Raw genomic sequence first — 23977 nt, 5'->3', positions numbered from 1 at the left:
TTCCTTAGCCGCCGACCTTTCTCAACGGTGACGAAAAAAAAAAATCCAATATACACAACACACAACATTAGAATATATAACAACCCTACACAGAAGATATCTATACAATTTCCATAAATCTATAGTGTATCATCATCATATTATCCCAATCCTAAATACAAGCCCACTATCCAAACCACATTTACCCACCAGCTCTCCACCTTGCATTAACGACCCAAGCGCAATTTATTGCTAAATAAAAGCCAAGCCTCCTATTAATATGACTACTTACGAGAAGATCGTCAAAGGGGCAACCAAGGTCAAAGTGGCTGCCCCAAAACCAAAATACATTGAGCCCATATTAATGGCCACTTCCATGGACCACTCAATTGTATCTGCTGATAACTTCAACACCATTATGAGGACATTACAACAAAGACTACGTGATAGTTCGTGGTCAGTAGTTTATAAATCATTAATTGTTATTCATCTTATGATTAGGGAGGGAGATAAAGATGTCACATTGAAATATTTAGCTGATCAAGGCCATTCGATGTTGAATTTATCACTGAGTAATATTGCCAGTAATAATAGTGGAAATTTCAATGCTGATGTTCGATTAATTATGAAATATTCCAAATATTTACATACTAGAGTCAAACAATTTGATGCTACTGGAATTGATTATGTACGGGATGAGAGGTCAAATAATAGTACAACACAAGAAGGTGGAAGATTACGATCATTAACTATTGAAAAGGGGTTATTAAGAGAAACTGAGAGTGTTCAAAAACAAATTGATTCATTACTCAAGAATAGTTTCATGGAAAATGATATAAATAATGATATTGTTTTAACTGCGTTTAGATTATTAGTTAATGATTTATTGGCTTTATTTCAAGAACTCAATGAAGGTGTGATAAATATTTTGGAACATTATTTTGAAATGTCAAAATTTGATGCTGAACGCTCATTGAAAGTTTATAAGAAATTTGTTGATCAAACGAAATACGTCATTGATTATTTACGAGTGGCTAAGCATCTTGAATATGCCACTAAATTACATGTTCCCACTATCAAGCATGCACCAACAGCATTAACTAGTTCATTGGAAGAATATTTGGATGATCCAAATTTTGAAATGAATCGACGTCAATATTTGACTGACAAGGGCAATAAACAGAATGCTGATAGTCACAAGAAACCTGTATTTGGTGATAGAGATGAACCTAAAGCTACTCCTCAACAACAGCCTCAGCAACAGTCCCAACAACAGTTTTCACAAACTATCAATAATGGTGGTGCAAGTGGAGTTGATAGACATGCTTCTTTAGTTGTTCAGCAAACTTATAATCCATGGGATAATATTGCCATTCCAGTCTATGCTCAAGCCTACACACAAACTCAGGTTGACCCATTTCAACTTCAACAGCAACAACAACAGCAACAAGAGGCTCAAATACAACAGCAACAACAACAAGCCCAAATACAGGCTCAACAGCAGGCTGAACAACAGGCACAGCTCCAAGCGCAACAGCGGGCTGAACAACAGGCACAGCTCCAAGCGCAACAGCAGGCTGAACAACAGGCACAGCTCCAAGCGCAACAGCAACAGCAACAGGCACAGCTCCAAGCGCAACAGCAACAGCAACAGCAACAGCAACAGCAACAGCAACAGCAACAGCAACAGCAACAGCAACAACAATTGCAACAGCAACATACATTTGGTCATCAATCAAGATCATCATTGCCTCCCATATTTCAAGGACAACAATATCAATCGCCTTTGCATACTTCCTTTACAGGTAATGGATTTGGGGGTTATGGTAGTCAAACTACTTTGCAACCTCAACAAACAAACCCTACACAGCAATCATTACAACCATTACAGCCTCAAAGCACTAATCCATTCTTGCAACAACAACAACAACCACAATTTACTTACACGCAATTTCAGCAACAAACACAATTACCTTTACAACATCAAAATACTAATCCTTTTATACAACAGGCCCAACAAGCACAAACGGCACCAGCTATGCAGCAGCAACAACAACAACAACCACATCCGCAATTCACGCAACAGTTTACGCAACCGCAATTACAAATTCAACAGCAATCTCAATCAAGTCCAGGATTACAAAGATCAAACACTAATCCATTCTCAAGGTTGGCAACTGGTCAACAAAATACTCAACCACAAGGGGGTGTATTTTTTGGGCAACAACAGCCACAACAACACATTCAACCCTTGCAACATCAATCTACAAACCCATTTGCCCGTCGCGCGTTTGATCCAAATGTCGACAGTTTAATTTAGAGAGAAAAGTATAGAAAACGAATAACAGAGGGGAAACTTAGGCGGCATTATATGTATATCAATGAGAAAGTCTAGCTGAAATGTTTTATAGAATTATTTTTTACACTTTATATATATCATATATACTTCAATTCAAGGTTGAGGTTGAGTGGCTAGATCTAGTAAAATCACGAAGACTAATGGATTGGATTCCATTAGAGCATACTTAAACTAGAGCTAACGACGGGCACTTGAAGAAGCAACCTTCTCCGAAAAGAACTTCCAGACTCAGAATCATCAATGTCCTCGTGCCTTGGTTATCCCTTATGTTATATCTAGGCTTCAAAGCAAAGCGCAACCTATAATCCCATCTCCCATAATTCGATATTATAATCCTCAGTTACATTTGAATCCTTACCATATTCACCTTGCCATCGACTAAACCCACCTTTCAACACATATACATGAACTTCATTTTCCAAATACAGTTTTACTTTTGAATCGACAATATCATCAATTGATCGTAAGAATTTCAATGTCGATGAAGGACCTCGAGCTTGTGACAACATACAATGAAAAACAACATCATGTATCTTATTGGCGTATATCTTGTTATAAATTTCTGGTAATGATGTATAGAAATCACCAGCTGGATAGTGCCAACTGCCCTTGATGTGCCCACCAACATAATCAGATTCTCGAACGTCAATTATTGCTAAAGAGCCATGAGGTGAAGCATTTTTAGTTAGCCAGGAGTATAGCGTTGGTGGTTTGATGAATTTCAAATCTGAGATTGAATGTATACGTGACATTTGTGTGAAGCTAGACTAGTCTGATGTGATGTGACTGAAAGACGAGTAGTTCTCTGTCCTCGATAATGATTTGATTGGTTTGTACAACGGAGTTTAATTGGATTCCCGTGCCAGAAGAAAATATGTTCCGTCTACTGTAGAGGGAAGAAGAGGACGAGTTGCCGTTCTAGATGCTTCGTTTATTTTTTTTGTCCGGTCGATGTTCCATGTCGTACCGGAGTTAACTTCAGACGATTGTCGCAAAAAACAACGACAACGACAACAACATGATGTTCACGACAATTGCTCTTTTCTTTTTCTTAAGCGCCCAATACAAAAATTCTTTTGGTCTAAATTGAAAAATGGAAATTGAATTTTTAGTTATCCGTTTAATTATCAGCTAACATCTTCCTAATTGATCTATCTTGTTCTCAATTGGTATATATAAAATATCCCAAGAGACCTGAAAATGGTAAGATTGACTAGAAAAAGAGCTATTGAGAATGAGTTGAATGGTTCTCCATTAACAAAAACCCTTTCAATGGAATCTATATCATCATTGTTCAAACGGAAAAGAAAGAGAGGCGAAGACGATACTGACACAACTAAATCTACATCGGATAGTGAAAATGCTACAGAGATAGAAGATGAAAATGAAGAAGAAGACGAGGGGAAGGAACTGAACCAAGCTCTTCATCATAAAAAGAGAAGGATCAAAACAAAAGAAGAAGAGGAATTTGAAGCACGTGAAAAGGAATTAGACGAACAACTTCCCCCTGAACTTAGGAAATATAGACCAAGAGGTTACGGTTTCAATATACCCCCAAAGGGTAGACCAATTAGGGTTTATGCTGACGGTGTATTTGATCTTTTCCATTTGGGTCATATGAAACAATTGGAACAAGCTAAAAAGGCATTTGATAATGTTGAATTGGTTTGTGGAGTTCCGTCCGATGTTGAAACTCATAAACGCAAGGGCCTTACTGTATTAACAGATAAACAAAGATGTGAAACTTTGAAACAATGTAAATGGGTTGATGAAGTGATTCCAAATGCTCCATGGTGTGTGACTCCTGAATTTTTACAAGAGCACAAGATTGATTATGTTGCTCACGATGATCTACCATATGCTAGTGCTGATAGTGATGATATCTATAAACCCATAAAGGCAGAAGGTAAGTTTTTGACTACGCAAAGGACTGAAGGTATTTCTACATCAGATATCATAACGAAAATTATTCGTGATTATGACAAATATTTGATGAGAAATTTTGCTAGAGGTGCCACTAGAGAAGATTTAAACGTTAGTTGGCTTAAAAAGAATGAACTTGAATTTAAGAAACACATTAATGATTTTAGAACTTATTGGATGAGAAACAAGACAAATATCAACAATGTCAGTAGAGATTTGTATTTTGAAATCAGAGAATTTATGCGTGGTCGTAAATTCAATGTGAAACAATACTTGGAAACTCATCAAAATGGAGCAAGACAAAGAAGACTTAAAAATGGATCTGATAGTAAGAGTTTGACTACTACTGATGATGAAGGTGAATCGCCAAGCAAGGGAAGTCCATTGTCTGAATTTGCCTCAAAATACATTGGAAATGCCAATAAGGAGTTGAACAAAACTGGGAAAGCACTATTTTCATGGATACAAGGAGAAAATGATGAAGATGTCGCTTTTGATGAAGATGCTGATGAAGTTGATGAAGAAGAAATTAAACCAATTGTAGTCAAGCCAGTGAGAAGAGCTAGACGCAGAAGCAGTAGTGCCGGTAGCTCTGCTAGCGTGACTAGTACTCCCATGAAATTAAAATCAAGTTCCGTAAAGGCTTCACTGGCAACACCAAAGGCAACCGTAACACCAAAAGCAGCTTCAGCAACACCAAAGTCGGAAGTGAACTCAAAATCAAAATCTCTGGGTACACCAAAAACTGCCCTGGAAACCCCAAAAAAGAGAGCTACAAAAGCTAAAGCATCTACTAAATAAAATTGTAGTGTTTTCTATACTATACACTGTATAATCCCACAGTTGTAAATCTGTCATGTGTGTATTTATATCATATAGTTGAAGAATTGATTTTCTCCCAGAGTTTTGTATGGGGCGTAGAAAAAAAAAGTAAGGCGGAAGATATCACCAGATCGACTGTAATTGTCTTTGACAATGTCCCATAAAGTAACTGTTTCTTCCCAAACAATCAAGATGTCAAATGGCCATTCAATGGTAGAACTACCGACGTCCCAATTACAAACATCGAAAGAGGATACTCAAATACAACTTTTACAACAATTACAAGAACAATTAAAAGCACAACAAGAGCTTTTAAATCATCAACATGAAGCTTATATCTTGGAACAAACCAAACAGCAACAACATCAACAAGTACAACCAGACAATTTTCATACGCTCCCACCCCATCAACAAAACACTCACTGGAGCTTCACACAAGGGCTAATAATTGGTCAATTGAGTGTCGTATTCATTGTTATTGTATTTATCAAGTTTTTTGTATTTGCAGATTCATCAACCACACCTTCACAGACAATTATACGTGATGCATCTGGAGTCATAGTTAAACGAGATAAAAAGCAGTCCAATAACAAACGAAGCTCTTACTTGAATCCAGAAGAAGCTGACGCTTCAGCTGAGGATGAACGATTATTGAGCAATCGAGCTAAAGTATCAGCCATCTTGGAAAAGACATATTACGACGTTCATAATCATGCACCAGAATCACTCGATTGGTTTAATGTCCTTATAGCTCAAACCATATCTCATTTCAGAACAGAGGCTCTTTTAGCTGATAATATATACCATTCGTTAAATGATTTTCTTGATCAAACTGAATTACCTGATTTTATGGACAAGATCAACTTAACTGAAATTGATATTGGTGATGATTTCCCCATTTTTTCAAATTGTCGTATTAAACAAAGTAATGAAGATACAGGAAGACTAGAAGCCAAGATTGATGTTGATTTGTCGGATACGTTGACTTTGGGAATTGAAACGAAGCTATTATTAAATCATCCACGTCCATTGACGGCAATTTTACCGGTAGCGTTGACGGTGTCATTGGTTAGGTTTTCTGGATGTTTGACTGTATCGTTGATTAATACTAACGATCAAGAATTTGTTGATCTGAAAAACATCAACAACATTAGTAGTGCTGAGACAAACTCTCCACCTACAAGAAATGGCACCCAAACACAAAGTAACGGCACCAGGAATGACAACGGCAATGGAACAGCCTTAATGTTTTCATTTTCTCCTGATTATCGGTTAGAATTTGTCGTTAAATCCTTGATTGGATCAAGAGCCAAATTACAAGATGTGCCCAAAATCTCAACCCTTGTTGAAAATAGATTACGTACATGGTTTATTGAACGATGTGTTGAACCTAGATTTCAAGTTGTTCGATTACCTTCAATGTGGCCAAGAACTAAAAATACAAGAGAGCCAGTTAAAGTCAAAGAAGGTGATGAAATCTAGTAGATAAACAACGTTTAGTGTAAGATATATAAAGTATGTATGTAATTTTATGTATATAGGATAACACCAATTAATGTTTTATGGCTCCAAAAGAGGATGAGCTGGTATTAAAAATGATTGACCCAGTCTTCTTGTCGTTTTGGTGATTTAAACAAACAAAAGTAGTAGTGCAATAAAACTGGGGACTAAATGATTAGACTCATTAATATACTCAAAACCTACCAATGTTGGCAGACGAGTAGAATACGGTGTTATTGAACTTGAACTAAATAGGAAAGCGGTGATGATTTCAGTACCAACAAGTGGTAATGGCGATGACAAGGGGTTTTTAATATCATCTGAGACAAGTTCGTCTTCGGGTGGTTGAAGTTTGGCGCTAGAAGACTCACTGGGTTGACTTGATTTAATCATCGGCTGAAATTTATCAGGTGATGGACTCATTACTTCATCAACTGAGGTTTTTGTACATGTGCGATCAGTAGTCGAAGCTGTTTCACCTTCAGTTGCTTCACCTTGAGTAGATACATAACCAGCTTCACTCACACGTACCTCTTCATAATCCGTACTCGAATGAGGTGCCAAACTATAAGATACTTCGTTACTTGAATTACCCTCAACCAACAGCGGACTTTGCAGATGGAAACCTGTCGATAATTTCGTCGTTGAGACAGTTTCCAGCATATTTATTCCATTTTGAGAGCTGTTTGAATATAAAATTTCAATTGCTACATTGGAGCTTTCGACAGTTTCATGCAAATTTTGCTTTTTAGATGCTGAAGGTTGAATAGATGCCGTGCTCACAGAACCAAAAACTGAAATGGAGTTTGCAGCTGGTATTTCTGGTTTTGCTGCATTTTCTGTCGCTTTACTAATTAACGTCGTAGTCAATGGTTTCACAATGGAACTCAAAGTACTCTCACCAATTGTCGTCAAAGAGGAGCCCGAAACCTGGATACTTAAGCTCGTTTCACCAACTCCTACAAGATAGAAAGATGACTCTCCAACACTCATTGAGGTTACTGTAGATGGCACCGAAATAGATGATCCTTGGTTGAATGAGGGTGATCCTAAACCAGTTTGCAAATATGAAACACGAGCGGTTGTCACGTAATCATTGATAGATGTCGGGCTTCCCAAAGTATGACCTGCTCCAAGTAACAACTCTTTCGTATTTGAAGCAGATTTCTCAGTTGATGAAAATATGAAGCTTGTTGAAACCGTTTCTGATGATGAGCTCGAGGAAGTGATAGCTTTAGAGAGCGAGGGAAGCACCGGCAAAGTGTTGGTAGCCCTTTCGACAGAGTACAGTTCAGTTGTTTCGTAAAATTCCGAATATTGGGAAACAATTGAGGAAATGCCCATGGAAGTTGAAGTTAATGAGCTTTTAATTAAATACCCCGTTGTATAATTCACCCAGTATAAATATGACGTGGTCAAAGATTTGTTAATTGCTGAGAAAATCTCCTGTTCAAGGGATTCTGTACTTGATTTCGACTCTAATGTTGTCACGGCGGTCTCAACTGAATATTTTATGCTCTCTATTGGATTGGTATGTGTTTAGGTGATTGATGTAGGTTCAAATGTCTTTCTTGATGAATCTGACTGAATATTAATTGAATCTGTACTCAAGACTGACTGTGCCGTTGTCACAACCTCTTCTATTGAATAAGATAAGTCCAAAACTACCGCAGCAGGCCCACTGAAATCTAGTCCGGCTTTACCTGATTCAACAATTGAGTATGAAATGCTGTTTACCAGAGTTTTAGGGAATGCCATGCTTGACTCAGTTTCACTTAACTCCCATAATGATTTTGCTTCAAAGCTAGTTAAATCAGTGGATGAATCCCGACTTAATATACTTCCAATTCCTTCGAGAGAGTAAGATACCTCACCAGTTGATTCGGTAATTGATTCCAAAACTAAGGCTGTTTTAGTTGATTCTGTTAGCGATACAGTTTGAGATGACTCATCTGTTGAATCTAAGCTGAAGAAGGTAGTTAGTGATAAAATGGATTCAGTCAGGCTTACAGAATAGCTTGAACCTGACTCAAAGATATTCCCTTCCGAGGCGTCCATAGTCTCCAGTGCCATGCCAGCCACTTCAGTGACTAACTGTGAGGTTTCAGATGCATTTTCTGTCTGCGCAGGGGCCGCTTCCGAAACAAGTATTTCCAATAGGAACGAGATCGTAGTTGGAATGGCTGCAATTGAGCTGCTCCACACAGCATCTAATTCTGATACATTAATATGACCTAATATACTTAATGAAGATGTTGTGGAAGATTCATAATTCGATTCTAAGTCAAATTTGTCAGTGGATTCAAAGCGCGTTTCAATTTCTGATTGAAATAATGGCTCAGTGGTTGATACAGTAGATGTTTCTTCTATAATTGACGCATATAGTACTTCAGAAACCCTAGTTGTTGATCCTGCCAAGACGGAAATCAGAAGATTTGTGGACTGGGAGGTGAGTTTCACGGACTCAATAACTGAAATACTATTTTGTATAGTATTAAAATCTGAACTGGGATCAGTCGTTGATTTGATTATGATTTCAGTCGTATATTCGGAATCATAGTCAGTCGTGGATTCAGTTGCTGATTCAGTTGTTGATTCAGTCGTATATTCGGGATCATAGTCAGTCGTGGATTCAGTTGTTGATTCAGTTGTTGATTCATCAGTGATTTCAGTATCGTACTCGATATCTGAATCAAACATGGATTCAACCGGGTATGTAGATGTAGATGCAGTGTCGGTCTCAGTATTATATCCGGATATTGATTTCGTAGTTGAATGAGCTACAAACTCACTTGACAGTGATCCAAAGAGTCCAGCAACTGAGATCTCTGAAGAATCTGATTCGGGTTGATAGGATGTTTCAGATTCTGCCACCATACCAATTTCCAGAACAACGGGAGTTTCAACTGAAGGTTTAAAAGTGGACGTGATAATTGAGATAGACGTGGTTTCTGTTGAAGATTCCATGGTTTTTATAAATGATATAGGCCCGTCAGGCTCTTCTGTAAATGAAGAAGATGATGCTATAGGTTCCGGTTCTAAACAAACAGGAATTTTCCAACAAAAGTTTGAAATGGTTACACCAAGCATCCCTGAGTCATTAAGCTCACTAATTTCATCAATTTCATCAGCTTCGCCAACATCTTCAATGGTTGAGCCATAATCTTGTAACTCAGTATTCACAAAATATTTGAAAACGGAATAGAACACAGTAGACCATAATGATGCCAGGGGCACTATTTGATAAGTGAAACCAAAATCATTTGGCAAACAGAAATAGTCACCATGCACTGTAGGAGCAACCAAAATGCTCGCTTGAATATCGAATGGATTACTGTAGTTGTATTTTGCACCGCTCCAAATAATCTCAACGAAGTTGCATAACCATTGTTAGAGTACCCCAAGTCAACTGTAACTGGGTCCGATCCAAGAGTCTCAAATAGTAATACTGGATCATACAGCGATTTTATGTAAAATGTGATCTTCCAATGAGAATTCAGAACAGGTTCAACATTTAAAACTTGAAAATCCATTTTAGGAAAACGCAACGTATTTGGTTCTTCTTCTTGAATTTCATCGTGATAAATCCAACCAATGAGGCCAGCTAATGGATTGAAATTATTGTTAGTAGTTGTTGTGGTGGATGTTTGTGAAGTGGTGGTTTGTGTTGTTTCCTGATTTGGAGGTTGTGAAATGGCTACAACAGGCACGGAGATACTTGTAGGTTGAAGAGTCTCCGACAACATTATTTCTGCTGAAACCTCAGAATCCCCAGTTTCACTGGAATCAAATGTGCTCTCATTAGTGGCTGCGGTGCTAGCCGTAGCAGCTGAATCTATCCCAGACTCAACAATATCAACTACTCTACCATCAGTAGTATCATCATCACTGGAGTCTAGTGGAACCTCTTCAATTTCATAGAAATCATCTTGTATTGCGCAACTGAATAAACCAACCTGTACTCCATGTATATCATCGAGAGCGATATCGATGTCAGTGGTGAAATCGAAATATTTTCCCATTTTCTGAAGTGTATCTTGGTATGTCTCATTCGAAGTAGCCGCAGTCACGTGCGCACAAAACGATATAGAAAAGACCGCTAAAACTAATCCGCAATAACCTAACATTCTTGAATGGTTTATCAACTTTGATGGGTATTGATTAACTAGAGATATTTCTATAGATGAGGGAAATTCTATCTATAAATATACTGCAGACTTATCGTGATCAATGTCGCAGTTTTGCTCTTCATAACTAAGTCACAGGTTTGATAAACATTCCACCTAACATGTCGCATTCTTACTACTAATAATAATAGTTACAATAGCAGTCATATTATTAGTTGATGTTTTGAAAGAGAAAATTTTGTCAATTCCCCAAGGCGGGTATACTATCAGAATATTTTTTTGCAACTTTCTGGCACAAGAAAATAAATTCCACAAAAAACGCCTTTTGACAAAGATTATAAGAACTGGGGAAAATAAGTATCCTGGGAGAAGCTTCAACAGTATTTCAACAGCTGACCAAAAGTAAGTTCATTTTTTGGAATCATCTTTTTTGTGTTGGACCTTTTATTATTCATTATCGAGTACAAACCCAAGTTGGAGCTTCAAAAACTATCGTATGATGCCTTTAATCAAAATGTTTGTCCTGGGGCTAAAACATACGACTTAGCTGTTTTGTTCTGTTTTCTTTTATATACGTGGGATCAGATAATTCCGACTTCTTTCCCAACCTTTCATATGAAAAGCGTTCCTTTTAGTTTTGTGGCTAAATCGAACTATCGAGGGAAGAAATTTAAACTACAGGGTCTCAAAAAAGGTCTACATGACCAAGATATGGATTGGCAATGTTGCGGAAACAAATATTTCGAGTACCATAGGACTACAATATCTCTCAAGGCGAATGCACCGATTAGGTGACCTCTTTTGACAAACAGATTAGTCGTTTTTGCACCATTCTTTCTTTACCAGTTGCTTCGTTATGTATTAGTTCCCACATTGTCCACGCGGGACGAGGTAATTATTTCAAGCGGTCCTCCGCTGTCACTTTTGAGTTATTTCCTTATGGTTCTTCATGGAGAACTTTTGCTAAAACTATCAGCAACAGAGAGTCATTAAGGTTTAAACTTTTTTCAGTAAATTAGTATACCCGACATCTTAATGCTCCGATTATCAAAGCTAAACTTAACATGTAGTAAAGTATCAGATGATTAGTAGAGAACAAGACAAGTCCTTCCCAGTAATTTTCTTGGAAGGTTACTCAAAAGGGCAGTTTAAAGAGATTTGGGACTGTTCCTGGATGATGACAGATGTTACTTTAAACGGGGCAACACGTAAAGTGAACTGAATCGTATATTTCTTTGTTCGATGATCCGATACTCTAAAATGAGATAGTTTAATTATGTATTTGACAAAACTGCATTTTAACAGCATTGAGATGACTATGCCCATTAGAGTCTGTTTTTCATCCTTTCTCAAAAACTACTAAATCATGGTAGGTGAGTGATCCTAAATGGAAAAATACAGACCAGACATATACTGTATGTACCACAGTGCAGGATTAAGATGGGAACATATTATATACTTGTCCCTGGAGCTAAACATTCCATACAGTTAGACCATACGTCATCTCATCAAGCTCTTTAAGCTAAAATTAGGAAAAAAAAATTTGTTAAGGAAAATTTTTGATTACACTAAGGGAAGTTTTCACTCGACAGAATCAAAGACTCATTTACAATAGCCGCAATGATCAATTCAAGCCTAATCCTCGAGTGTTTTGCTGGTACTTTACTAACTGATGTCCAAGCTAGAAATAACGCAGAGGCAAAGCTTCGAGAGTTGTCTATACAGCCCGGTTTTCTCGGCTGTTGTTTAGATATTCTAGCTCAACCCGAAACACCGGCTCACGTAAAGAAAGCAGCAGCTGTGTATTTCAAAAACCGAGTGATTAAATTTTGGAACATTAGAGACGAGTCAAGCACACTTCGCATAGATAACGACGAGAGACCTGTTATAAAGGATCGATTATTGCCGGTGATTCTTGTTTGTGATTATCACATTAAACAACAGTTGATCCCTGTTTTGCGATTATTGATTTCATTAGAGTTTGACAGCTGGGACCTGTTATTGCAACAAACTGGGGAATTATTATCGCAACTGCTGAACTCGGAAGATCATTTATATACGGCAATGTTGTGCTTCAAGGAGATTGCTAGGAAGTTCAAATGGACTGATAACCAGGTGAAACAGGCAAAATTGTACTCCATTATTGAACAGGTATTTCCATACTTGTTGACAATTGGAAGTTCAATCGTGAAGAGTGTCTCTGATGGGCAAGAAATAACTGAACTCAAGGCAGAAATTTTGAAAATGATACTCAAGTCGTACAAGTATGTCACGTACTATGATTTCCCCGAGCCATTACGCACAAGGGACCAGGTGTTTGCTTGGGGTGAATTCCATGCATCAGTGATCAATATGAACCCTCCAACTTATGTAACTAATTCTGATTTAACTGAACAGGAAAAATCATTTTTACAAATCTCCAAGTGTTACAAGTGGGCTGTTGCCAACATTTTGCGGTTATTCATACGATATGCCTCATCAAACACATTGAGTAGAAAGGTATCTTATCAAGATTTCCATGATTTGTTTCTTACTGAGTTTATTCCCCATTTCATTCAGCAATTTTTAACTATTACAGAGGAATATTGCCATGGGAATAGATGGTTAGGTATGACTGCCTTGTATCAACTTCTCGAGTTTTTGAGTCATTGTGTCGTTGAACAATCTACTTGGAAATTGATTAAACCATATTTTGAAACATTGATTACTCATTTAGTATACCCAGTCATTGTACCAACTGACCAAATTTTAGAGATCTACGAGGAAGACCCTCAAGAATATATCAATTTATGTTTTGATATCACCGGAGATTACAACAATGCTGAATCTGCGGCGCTAGGGTTTATCGCCACAGCTTTACACAAACGTAGAAAATTCTGTTTGCAACCAATCATTAATCTAATACAAAATGAATTGGCCCAATTGCAGCAATTTCCAGAGGAAACTTTGGATGCAGCTAAAAAGAAAGAAGGTTTATTGAGAATTTTGGGAAACGTTTCGGGTTATTTACCCAAGGATGCATCTATCGAACCAATGTTGTCGTCATTGGTTATTCCCAATTTGAATTCAAAACATGATTTCCTCAAAGCAAGGGCCATTGAAGTTTGTTCACAATTTTCGGATGTGAATTTCACTAGTCATCAAACTTTGTCGACATTGATTCATGGCATTTTGCAAAACTTTAATGACCAAAATGTGTCTTTGCCAGTTCAATTTAACAGTGCATTGGCCATACAAGCATTTATACCTGTTGAGGAGTTCAAGCAAGTGTTGGCAACTATTGTTTTACCTACCATGTCTAAGCTTTTGGAAATGTCAAACGAAATTGACAATGACGCCATTTCAGTAGTGATGCAAGAATGTGTGGAAAATTTTTCTGAACAATTGCAACCCTTTGGTGTTGACTTAATGAGCAAGTTGGTGTCCCAGTTTATGCGTCTTGCAGTGGAGGTTAATGATGCATCCCAAGTTGATGTTGATGATTTTGACAACAACTATGAAGATCAAGGGGATAAGTCAATGGCGGCAGTTGGGTTCATCAATACCATGATTACTGTCCTTCTATCATTTGAAAATTCTCAAGAGATTTGTATTAAATTGGAGGAGATATTTTCTCCTGTTATTGCATTTGTATTCACTAATCAAATGGATGAGTTCTATGCTGAAGTTGGTGAGTTAATGGATAATTCGATCTTTTTATTGAGATCAATTACTCCCTGCATGTGGTCAAACTTTGATTTATTATACAAGAGCTTTCAAAATGGGTCAGCCTTGATGTATGTTGAAGAATTAATGCCATGTTTGCAAAACTTTTTGATCTTTGGTAAGCAAGAGTTGAAGAACAATGATGCATTGGCTAGGTCAATGTTTACTATATTGCAAATGATCATATCAGATGAAGATGAGTTAAGTGTGGCTGATTTGAATCTCGCTTTTGAATTTGCACAAACATTTGTATTGACCTTGGAGGAGAAAGCAGCTCCATTCGTCTCTAAGCTAATTTCTTTTGATCTTGAAAATTTTGACAAATTAAAAAACAGGAAATTAACTAGTGCTTTTGCCGTTAATTCATTTAATGTTATTGTTGCATCGTTAATTTACAACTGTCAGGGGGTAATCATGTTGCTTCAACAATCCAACCACTTGGTGGATTTCTTCAACAAATGGTTTGAAATGATTCCACAATTATCAAGAGTGTACGACTTAAAGTTATCATTGTTGGGTTTGATAAGTTTATCTAAGGTTGATACGTTACCCCAAGAGATTGTGCAAGAGATTTCTCACAAGTATGTAAAAGTACTAAAACTCTTATCAACAGCTATTCCTGAATTAGAGAAAAAGAGAAAAGACATCGATGGTTTGAATGGTGAAAACCAAGCTTTCCATTCATCAGCTAGTTTCGGCAATGATGGTGACGATGAATGGGAAGAGGATTTTGATGATATCGAGGCTAATGAAGCAGGACATGAGGATCATGTTGGTGGTGGCGATGGAGAAGACGATGCAGATGAGGATGCTATTCGTCAATATACAGAATTTCTTGAAGCAGAAAATGCAGATTTGGCGCATCTGGGATTTTACAATGCCAATGACGAGGAAATCTTTGAGGATCCATTAGCAACTACGCCCTTGGATGAAGTCAATATATTCGAGGCTTTCAAATTGTATTTACATGATCTTCAACAGAATAATGTGAACCACTTCCAAAGGTTATTTGGTAATTTGAGTGAAGACGACCAAAAGTTGATAGTTGATTTGATTAACATGTAATGGAAATGTAAGGATTTGGTAGCTTGATGTGTTGGTTTATGTTGAGAAGACACGCCTGTACTATATATGTTTCAATATTGCAGTGTGATGTTTGATCATCTCGTCTCAGTGGCTTGACAACTAAGTAAATAGATTTTTAAATAAAACAGAACATCCCATAGAGACTTAGTTCTGTAATGATCCTCAACATTGGAAACGATCTGGTATCGGATGTGTAATTGATGACATAGGACCTTACTTATTCTAATCTTCTCAAGTGGGGTGTAGCGTATTTTTTTGCAGGACAGACCTTAAGTTTGCATCGAATGTTAAATAACATCAGTTTTTCTCAAACTCCTCTATAACACGGCACCAGCAGGATATTAGTAACCAAATAAACAATTATTTTTGCAAATAACATCCAATTTGGAACTCGTATAGCACTTTTTGAGTGTTGCAAATACAGCTGTTCCCTATTTGTTCCCAACCTTAAATTTAGATCTAGGAATACGACTTTTGCAAGATTCACACTAATGATAACCCACAACGTTAAAAGGTAGACTTGCGCTTAATTTGATCACGGATTTGGTAAATGATGGATCAGCTTTTCAAGAGTTGAGTTCGTGCCACTAATTAATGCTTGCATTTGGGTTATTAAAGCTTAATCAGCACACTGCTCTCGCAATTGCATGACTATTGGTAGGATGTGAGATAACAAGCATCCTTAAATTTTTACGAGTCAAGTATCAAAGGTCCTGGATAAGACACGGTTTCTTGAATTCATTATTAATCCTGATACAGAATTGACTAAGTTATGGACATTCTACAGCCAAATTTGATTGGATATGCTTGATGAGGACATTGGACGATGGAATAGCAGATTTTTATTCGTACTTTTATTTATAATATTGATTTCAAGCATTGTTCGATTACTTGAAATAATAAAACCAACAGGTCTTTTGTTTCGATAGGTCAAAAAAAGATGCATTTGAATATTTTCATAGCCGTGGTTACTAACTCAATTATAATGTACATTTTGCTACTGTAATTGACAAACTTGAGCCTTCTACAAAAACATTTGGTTGGGTTGTTTTGGTAGTTAAATCATGTTCCAGTTGAAAACCAAAAAGCACGGTCTTAAAAAATTGAGAATCAACAATTCAATGAATGTAAGTGGACTCACGAGAAATGTTGTGCGAGTGATCCAACAGTTATAGCTAGAGTGGCTACATATATCAAGAACAACTAAACTTTGCACCACTTGGAGTAAAAGTTGAGAGGCCATGTATTAACGAGCTCTTGGAATAATTCGTTAGCCTTAGTATTTCCGTCCACTTTTATCGGCGCATAGAATAGGGGGCTTGATTAAATGTGCACTAAATGAGCTATTTTTAGACAACATAGTACGACAACTGCCACAAAAGTTGTCCATTTTAAGGGAGAGCTCTGAAAAGCGGGTGTTCTCTGTTGTCTTTACCTTGAGTCTTATACCCATGCATATACGACTCTGTTATTCGTTGTTACCCCTTGATGTTGAGAATTCTGTTATATATACAACATTTTACACATCTGTTTAGTTTATTTCAAGACATTTGGTGTTTGGGCATAGTTCTTGATCTTACCAGATATTACTTGATCGTTAATAGTTGAAAAAAGCCTGTCCCAATTTTTTAAAGCCTTGTTGGTGCTATAAATAGCATCTCTGGTTATATATATTGTTGAGTAGTGATATCGGATGTGTCCTTGGGATTTAATCTATTTTTAGTTCGACTGAAGGTGCATGAAGGAGAATGATAGAACTGTCTATAGTTGAAAAAGTCACAAGACAGAGGAGAGAATGTAAGATTAGCGCGGTTAACATAAGCAATGGTGGTAGTCAACATTGGCAGGGCTGTTCGTAAAACTTTGGTCCAGCAGATACAAGGAGCGGAAATGTAATCTCAACGGAAAGAAAAAACAAACGCAGCTTAATTGTACTCATAATATGCACACGTGCTGGGATGGCAGTGTAAAGAAGTTTGAAACCAAAAATGATATAAAGATCAGGCTCATAACCAAGTTTTTTTATTGAGCTATTGTCTATACAGACGCCAGGCACACAGTATTTATGAAAAAGTTCGGAAATTAATGAAATGAAGTTGTATATAATTCTATCGTCTAAAATTGTACACAGAATATATTGGAGTAGACAAGGGAACAATAGAGGTTTGAAACTATGGGCATATTTCAAACTGTGTAAGTTATTAATTAGACGCCGTAAAACTTTAAACTTCCACAATGTTTGTGTAGCTTTTGCAGACCAAACCCACGAGGGTGACAGCAATTTTTTTTTTTTGGAATTTCCTAAAAATAAAATTAGCCGCTCATCTCTAAAAATAACGCACGTTGTTGTTCGAGCTTATTTGCACCCGTTATCATTAGCTACACAAAGATGATAAAACAAGGAGAGAAACGTGTGTATGGGTAATAAAAAGAGTTATAAATACAGCACACATTCCTTCTTTCAAATACTAATAATGTAAACGGAAACTAGTGTTATCCACTTCATGAGTGTACCAGTTCCGACATATCTTTAACCTTTATCCATACGTTTTCCCCCTTCCACCCACCAACTAAATCATGAGACTAGTTACTTCCACCCTAATATTTCAATGTATCCTTACAACCACGTTTTCCCTCAATATCCTCCTTACATCAATCGATAATTGGACGTCGAAAAATGTGCGATTTTTACAATCACATTTACAACAACAGGGTCATAATGTCATTTTAATGGCTCCTTTATATCAACAAAATTTGAACCTCCTGATTCCTATTAAATTCACCCCTGGTATTAAGGACATTAGAGACGGGGGAGAGTATGGACATTTGTTGCCGGTGCACCAAAAGTATTACTTTAAAATGAGTAATGAGAATCAAAAGAGAGCAAAACAAGTTGTGTTTGAGGATGATGTTTTAAAGGAAGAAATAGTGGAGGAAGAGGAGGAGAAGGATGTTGTGCTTAATAATCAGTATGGACTGGATCCAAGTAATCACAATGCATGGTATATCAACTGTGATGCTATGAATGCGTTAAACATTGCCATGAACCTACTCATTCCTAAATTTTACCCTGATTTTGAAATTGATTTAGTTTTAATTGGACCCAATGAAGGACTTGATCATTCTCAAATCATCACATCAATGGTCCACCAGGTTAATACTGAGAAAATTGATGCTATAGCTGTATCCACTCAAGATTTTCATCAAGTTTATTATCAAGATGAAAAATATTTCAGAGCCTCCTTTGGTGATATTGATTTCCAATTGTCGAAACTGAATGTATATACCAAGAATATAAAGTTGATTGATAGACATGTGGTTTCATTAGTGGATAATCTTGTTCAACTTGGACGGAATGACAATGAAAATACTGATGGAGGAGCGTCTGCTACAATTGGATTACATTTACAATATCCAAGCATGAATTTCCGTAATGCGTATTGTCAAACTAGTCCCACTACAGACTTGGATTACCAAGTGATGCTTGGCGACAAGAAGAGCAAAAATAAGCAAAATGCCGAAAATGTAACTGTACTTGATTATGAAATGGAGTCCAGTGGTAAAATTGTTGAAATTGTTGAGGAGGATGAGGAAAGCTCAAGAGATTATGCTAGTTTTAGATTCAAAAATGTTGACGATGCGGATAATGTTCCCAAGAAGAAGAAGAATCAACGTGATGCAACTGGTCATCGCCAAATTATAATTGATAAAACAACAAAAAGCATCGATTATGTGTTGCTGAATTGTAATGTTGCTGTCACAACTATTGGTTCCTTCAATTCTAAAAGGTTGAAAAAACTACTTGCTAACTGATTAGAAAATATGCTTATATGATTTTCAATTCTTCTTTAACCGTTTTGCCTAAATACTATTTATAATTCCACAATAGACTAAAATGTACCCTGTCTCATTACATGTAACTTCATTCCCTTAAGATGACATCAATATCAACTTCTTTTTCTTTTTCTTTTTACCATGACCAATTCCGCCATTGCCGGAGACATCATTCCCACCATCATTTTCATTATTCTCTTCTCGAGCTTTACGGATTAACCCATCGGCATCCCAATCATCCCATTCGTCTTCAATAGCAATTTCTGGGAGATTATTAACATCTTGAGACTTTTTAATCCTTGTGCCCCAAACAGTAGTGACATATGCATCGTTCTCATCGTCATCAACCGCGTTTTCATTCTCAGCTTCATCGTTAACATTGTTATCATTTTCACTTTCGGTTGATAATGGATTATCTGATAATGGCGGCATGGGACCTCCATTAACTGATAATGATGCAAATCGATTACTGATATCATAACTTGAAAATGATCCTTTTCCATTCGCTAAATCCTCACTGGTAAATCCATTCTCTTCCATATAAAATTGCCTTAATCTGAATTCCTCTTCAGATTCAGCTCGTTTCCTATTTCTTTCCTCTCTTAAGAATCTCTTGCTTGAATTCTTTGATCGCTTAACCAAATCATTCTTGTACATATCCCAAATGGGCTGTGAAACGTACTCATTATTATTCCAATCACATTCAAGAAATCCGATTTGTGTACCAATGGGTAAATGACTAAGATATTTGTATTTGGTCATTGATGTTTCTTGAGACAACTCTTCATAGCGAATATTTTCAATTTTAGCAACTATACTCGTGGGCAAGCTCTCATAATTGGAATAAGTTGCTTTCAATACTTTCATATCCAAAGGAGAAAGTACGTATGTACATCCAGCATTGAAACCGGTTTCATAGTAATAAAATGTTTGATGCAATGGAAGTGGCAATGATGCGTCGTCATAGTGATGCGCATGCTTATGGTCCTTCTTCAATGGAGCAGCTAGTCTAGAAGTCCAATCAGCCACTTCCTGGTCTATATGAGACAAGGCTTGTTGAACCAACGCCAGATCATCACCATACAATTCCTTCTCCTCTTCGTGGTTGGCAACAATTTGCGCCTTCTCCACCTCATACATTGATGTCATGTAGTTATGATCACCCTTGAATATTCTCAGGTATGATGTCAAATCAGTCTGATTAATGTCAGGAAAATCTGTTACATGATTCGACACAGCAATCGCTTTTGGCATAGATAAAATCTTGTGCAGGTCTCTCATCATCAATGTTAAAACAGTTTCATCACGCACCTTAGGAACTTCGAATTGCTCATCAATATATCGAATAATCACTGGTTTCAATTCATTCTTTCGAATAATTGAAAAACACAAGGGACATTCACGATATTTCTCCACTATTGCGGCAGATTCCCGTTTTTTAGCTTTTGGAACCTCGTGCTCTAATAATGACAAAACGCATTTCAAACAAAGGATATGACCACATGAAACAATCATACGAGGAGCGATTATGTCGTCAGTTAAACAGATTGGACAACTAGCTTTTGGGGCTATAATTGACATAATGTTGGTAACATCGATAGGTACATTGGGATCCAATTGCTGAACTTTGTAATCTAACCTTGAATCAACAACAAATTTGAAGTTTACATTGATGTACTTCATGCCCGCAAGTTGAACCTTGACAGGTTGATTTTTCTTGTGACTACTGGACCTTCGTCTTGCACGGTCTCGTTGATGATTCATTGCATATTGTTCGGTGTCACGATATGATTGGAAATCTAGCAAATGGTTGATGGAAATTTGATTCTTGCGACTATTTCCATTAACTTTTCTTCCTTGAGTCAACGGTGATTCCAATGAAGTCAATTCGTTATCATTTCTGTGATCGAATTTTCTTGATTTGCTACGGTTATTCTGTGCTCGTTTGCCGTTAGTCCTCTTGTTGAAGTTCTGTTGCTGTTGCTGTTGAAGCGTAGGAGTTTTGGAACCAGATCCAGTGAACTTGTTCTTGTTGTCAGTCATTGGATTATCAAAAGGGGGTAAGCTTGTCATCAGCGGACAAACTTTTGCATGCTGGGGGTGGGAAGTATAGTATAACACCGATTCAAGTGTCGTCTTTGAAGCTAAGCAGATGATATACGCAAAGCTGAGTAATCACTCTTCTGTATATGCAAAAATTGAACAGCAAATGAGGTCCTATTTCGAACTAGCAAAAAGGACACTGTTAGCTATTCAGTGATGGCTTTTTTTGAAAGGGATAGAGGATCTTCTCCTATATGTTTTTCTCACAATAAGAGTTGTGGGAAGAACCAGGAGAAAGAATTGGGTTGCTTGTGGTTGTAAGAGAAGAGACAGAGCAATGGGAGAAAAGGGTGTTTAGTTGGATGTTATGACTTCCGAAACGCGCTACCAAACATGCACCTGATTCATGCACGTGCAATTGTATTCAAAAATACAAGTTAGTCAGGGTATATATATTTCAATTGGCATGTCCTTGAGATTCACATATCTAGAGTCATGGCCACTGTTAGCGGGATCTTTTTATGTCTTGCTTTCAACTCTACTTGATTTATCTGGCATCAAAGGGTTTAAAAGTGTGTATTACGTGTAACACTAAATACTGAGAAAAAAACTCACTGGGGATCAACCACCGAAAGTACTAGTTTATTCCATTGATCATATATCTTTACTAGAGAACCAACTTCTTACCCACTTCTGCCCCCTTCTAATATGTCACAACTAAAGAAAACCAATCTCAATTCAATTAAAGATTTACAAAAAACCACAGATGAAAATTTAAGTTTAGTATTACAACAATTAGGATATGAAGAATCATTTACCATAACAGATTTAAAACTAGGACTTGGCTTATCAACAGTTGTCATTGCTGGTCTATTATTTCTTGCTGATAAGAAGTTTGAATTTAAGCATATTTATTCATATACTGTGACAGCTTGTATCGTTTATGGATTGCTTAATGCTATCTTGTTCCTAATCAATTTGAAATACAAAAATGTCAAATATATTGGGGTGGATTCCAAGGGTAATAAAGTAATAATTGCGTCAGATGTGAATAAATATGACCCTAATTATAATGTCACCATTACCGCTAAAGACAATGTTGTCAATGGGTCAATACCCTTTAACAAGTTTTTTGATGTTATTGGATATTTCAATGGAGACGAATTTACGAAATTGATTAGTGAAGAAATATCTAGAGTTGGAAAAAAGCATGAGTAGCTTATTTTGCTTCAGTCTATTATAAATATATAGCTAACGAATGTCCTAATCAGAGAAACCACGCTTGGTTTAACTCTTTATAACGTCTATGATCCTCCTTGTCCCTAAATAATGTCCTTGACCTTATCATCGATCTCACTCACCCATCTACAGAAGTCCTGCACAAACAATGGTGCTGTTCTTATTCCTGGAAGAAAATTCGCATACATTGGTGCTGCCAAACAACCCATATACCCTCTATCAACCCTCTTTGTGATTTTTTGAGCCAATTCAACATGATCTACCACGGGTGCAATAAATTGCTTAGTGGGTTTCACATCTTTAAACAATTCCGTATTCATTTGTCCAGTAGTCACCAATAACAATCTAATCTTGGGAAACTGTTTCAATTCTTGTTGTAATGACTCATGCAACATGATTTGTGATGCTTTTGTTGCTGAATAAATTGATAAATTCTTTGGTGCAAAAGTGCCCAATATGGAGGACACTGTAACGATAGACAATTTACCATTTCCATTATACGATAAATGATTGGATATTATTTTTTGTAATATGTAAACCTGCAGTATGGTATTGATATTAAACATGGCCTTGACTTTATCAAAACTTAAATTCACTAACGATCGATGATCTCTGACCCCGGCATTGTTCACAAGAACACTAATATACTGTTTCTGTTCATTCAACTCATGAACCAATTTGTTTAACTTATCCTTTAATTCACATTCATCTCCTAGATCACAAGCAATATAATGAAGCTTTGATTCCTCGGCTAATTTCAATGGAACGGGATTTCGATCAAGTACATACACCGTAACATCACGCATCAAGAATGATTTAACAATCTCCAAACCTAATCCACTTGATCCTCCAGTTACCAAGGCAATATCACCGCGTCCTAGGCTCTTCCATTGGTTCCCACGTGGATAGTTGTACCCTTCAACAAAATATAAAATAAAACTAACAATCACCAAAATGAGGAATATAGCCAAAAGAATGTAGGGTAGTGGAGTCCACCATAAGGAGAAAAACCTATCCATTGTTAGTAAATATGAAGTTTCGCTGTTGTTGTTGTTGTTGTGTGCGTGTGGTATTATCTAGATTAGTTGGTGGTTATAAACATACGATATGAAGAATAAAATGAATGTGAAAACTTCAATAATGAGAAGAATAATTTCAGTCCAATTTCTTCCTTGATTTGGTTGATTGAAATATGCAACACACATAATTTAAGTTAGCAAGGAGTAATTAAGTAGCAAAGGATGATATAGCAAACAGACTAATAAGCAAACCGTAGTTGGGGGTAGCTGAGTTTGAAAAGAAAGGAGAACATTACGATAATTGAAAATAAATATGCTTTGTTGTTTGCAATCATTAACAG

General features: G+C 36.9%; 10 protein-coding genes and 1 pseudogene across 10 annotated transcripts, besides 1 other annotated feature; 6 read left to right on the top strand and 5 right to left on the bottom strand. All coding sequences in view use genetic code 12, as the record gives it.

Annotated features, from left to right (window-relative positions):
• Window positions 1-259: 259 nt before the first annotated feature.
• Window positions 260-2299, top strand: CORT_0E02590 (hypothetical protein; the record flags this gene model as incomplete). Its single annotated transcript, XM_003869928.1, has 1 exon — window positions 260-2299. One exon carries the CDS (start codon window positions 260-262, stop codon window positions 2297-2299), a length of 2040 nt encoding a protein of 679 aa, XP_003869977.1.
• A 338-nt stretch (window positions 2300-2637) lies between these two features.
• CORT_0E02580 (Ych1 protein) lies at window positions 2638-3090 on the bottom strand (the record flags this gene model as incomplete). Its single annotated transcript, XM_003869927.1, has 1 exon — window positions 2638-3090. One exon carries the CDS (start codon window positions 3088-3090, stop codon window positions 2638-2640), a length of 453 nt encoding a protein of 150 aa, XP_003869976.1.
• A 448-nt stretch (window positions 3091-3538) lies between these two features.
• Window positions 3539-5062, top strand: CORT_0E02570 (Pct1 choline-phosphate cytidylyl transferase; the record flags this gene model as incomplete). The annotated part of the gene is made up of 1 exon (XM_003869926.1): window positions 3539-5062. The coding sequence occupies one exon, from the start codon at window positions 3539-3541 to the stop codon at window positions 5060-5062; it is 1524 nt and encodes a 507-aa protein (XP_003869975.1).
• A 174-nt stretch (window positions 5063-5236) lies between these two features.
• On the top strand, window positions 5237-6565 carry CORT_0E02560 (Mmm1 protein; the record flags this gene model as incomplete). The annotated part of the gene is made up of 1 exon (XM_003869925.1): window positions 5237-6565. The coding sequence occupies one exon, from the start codon at window positions 5237-5239 to the stop codon at window positions 6563-6565; it is 1329 nt and encodes a 442-aa protein (XP_003869974.1).
• A 147-nt stretch (window positions 6566-6712) lies between these two features.
• Window positions 6713-7927, bottom strand: CORT_0E02550 (hypothetical protein; the record flags this gene model as incomplete). Its single annotated transcript, XM_003869924.1, has 1 exon — window positions 6713-7927. The coding sequence occupies one exon, from the start codon at window positions 7925-7927 to the stop codon at window positions 6713-6715; it is 1215 nt and encodes a 404-aa protein (XP_003869973.1).
• Window positions 7928-8122: 195 nt separating this feature from the next.
• Window positions 8123-10710, bottom strand: CORT_0E02540 (annotated as a pseudogene).
• Window positions 8123-10710: a sequence feature.
• Window positions 10711-12330: 1620 nt separating this feature from the next.
• Window positions 12331-15480, top strand: CORT_0E02530 (Nmd5 protein; the record flags this gene model as incomplete). The annotated part of the gene is made up of 1 exon (XM_003869923.1): window positions 12331-15480. One exon carries the CDS (start codon window positions 12331-12333, stop codon window positions 15478-15480), a length of 3150 nt encoding a protein of 1049 aa, XP_003869972.1.
• Window positions 15481-18078: 2598 nt separating this feature from the next.
• CORT_0E02520 (hypothetical protein) lies at window positions 18079-19314 on the top strand (the record flags this gene model as incomplete). The annotated part of the gene is made up of 1 exon (XM_003869922.1): window positions 18079-19314. One exon carries the CDS (start codon window positions 18079-18081, stop codon window positions 19312-19314), a length of 1236 nt encoding a protein of 411 aa, XP_003869971.1.
• A 117-nt stretch (window positions 19315-19431) lies between these two features.
• CORT_0E02510 (Mag2 protein) lies at window positions 19432-21408 on the bottom strand (the record flags this gene model as incomplete). Its single annotated transcript, XM_003869921.1, has 1 exon — window positions 19432-21408. One exon carries the CDS (start codon window positions 21406-21408, stop codon window positions 19432-19434), a length of 1977 nt encoding a protein of 658 aa, XP_003869970.1.
• Window positions 21409-22086: 678 nt separating this feature from the next.
• CORT_0E02500 (Spc2 protein) lies at window positions 22087-22596 on the top strand (the record flags this gene model as incomplete). The annotated part of the gene is made up of 1 exon (XM_003869920.1): window positions 22087-22596. The coding sequence occupies one exon, from the start codon at window positions 22087-22089 to the stop codon at window positions 22594-22596; it is 510 nt and encodes a 169-aa protein (XP_003869969.1).
• Window positions 22597-22700: 104 nt separating this feature from the next.
• Window positions 22701-23822, bottom strand: CORT_0E02490 (hypothetical protein; the record flags this gene model as incomplete). The annotated part of the gene is made up of 2 exons (XM_003869919.1): window positions 22701-23628; window positions 23722-23822. The coding sequence occupies 2 exons, from the start codon at window positions 23820-23822 to the stop codon at window positions 22701-22703; spliced, it is 1029 nt and encodes a 342-aa protein (XP_003869968.1).
• Between the last annotated feature and the right edge of the window lie 155 nt (window positions 23823-23977).

The sequence above is a fragment of the Candida orthopsilosis genome (genome assembly GCF_000315875.1).
Source record: "Candida orthopsilosis Co 90-125, chromosome 5 draft sequence".
In the NCBI taxonomy this organism is placed as follows: Eukaryota; Fungi; Ascomycota; class Pichiomycetes; order Serinales; family Debaryomycetaceae; genus Lodderomyces; species Lodderomyces orthopsilosis.
This window is presented reverse-complemented; position numbering and strand designations above follow the sequence as displayed.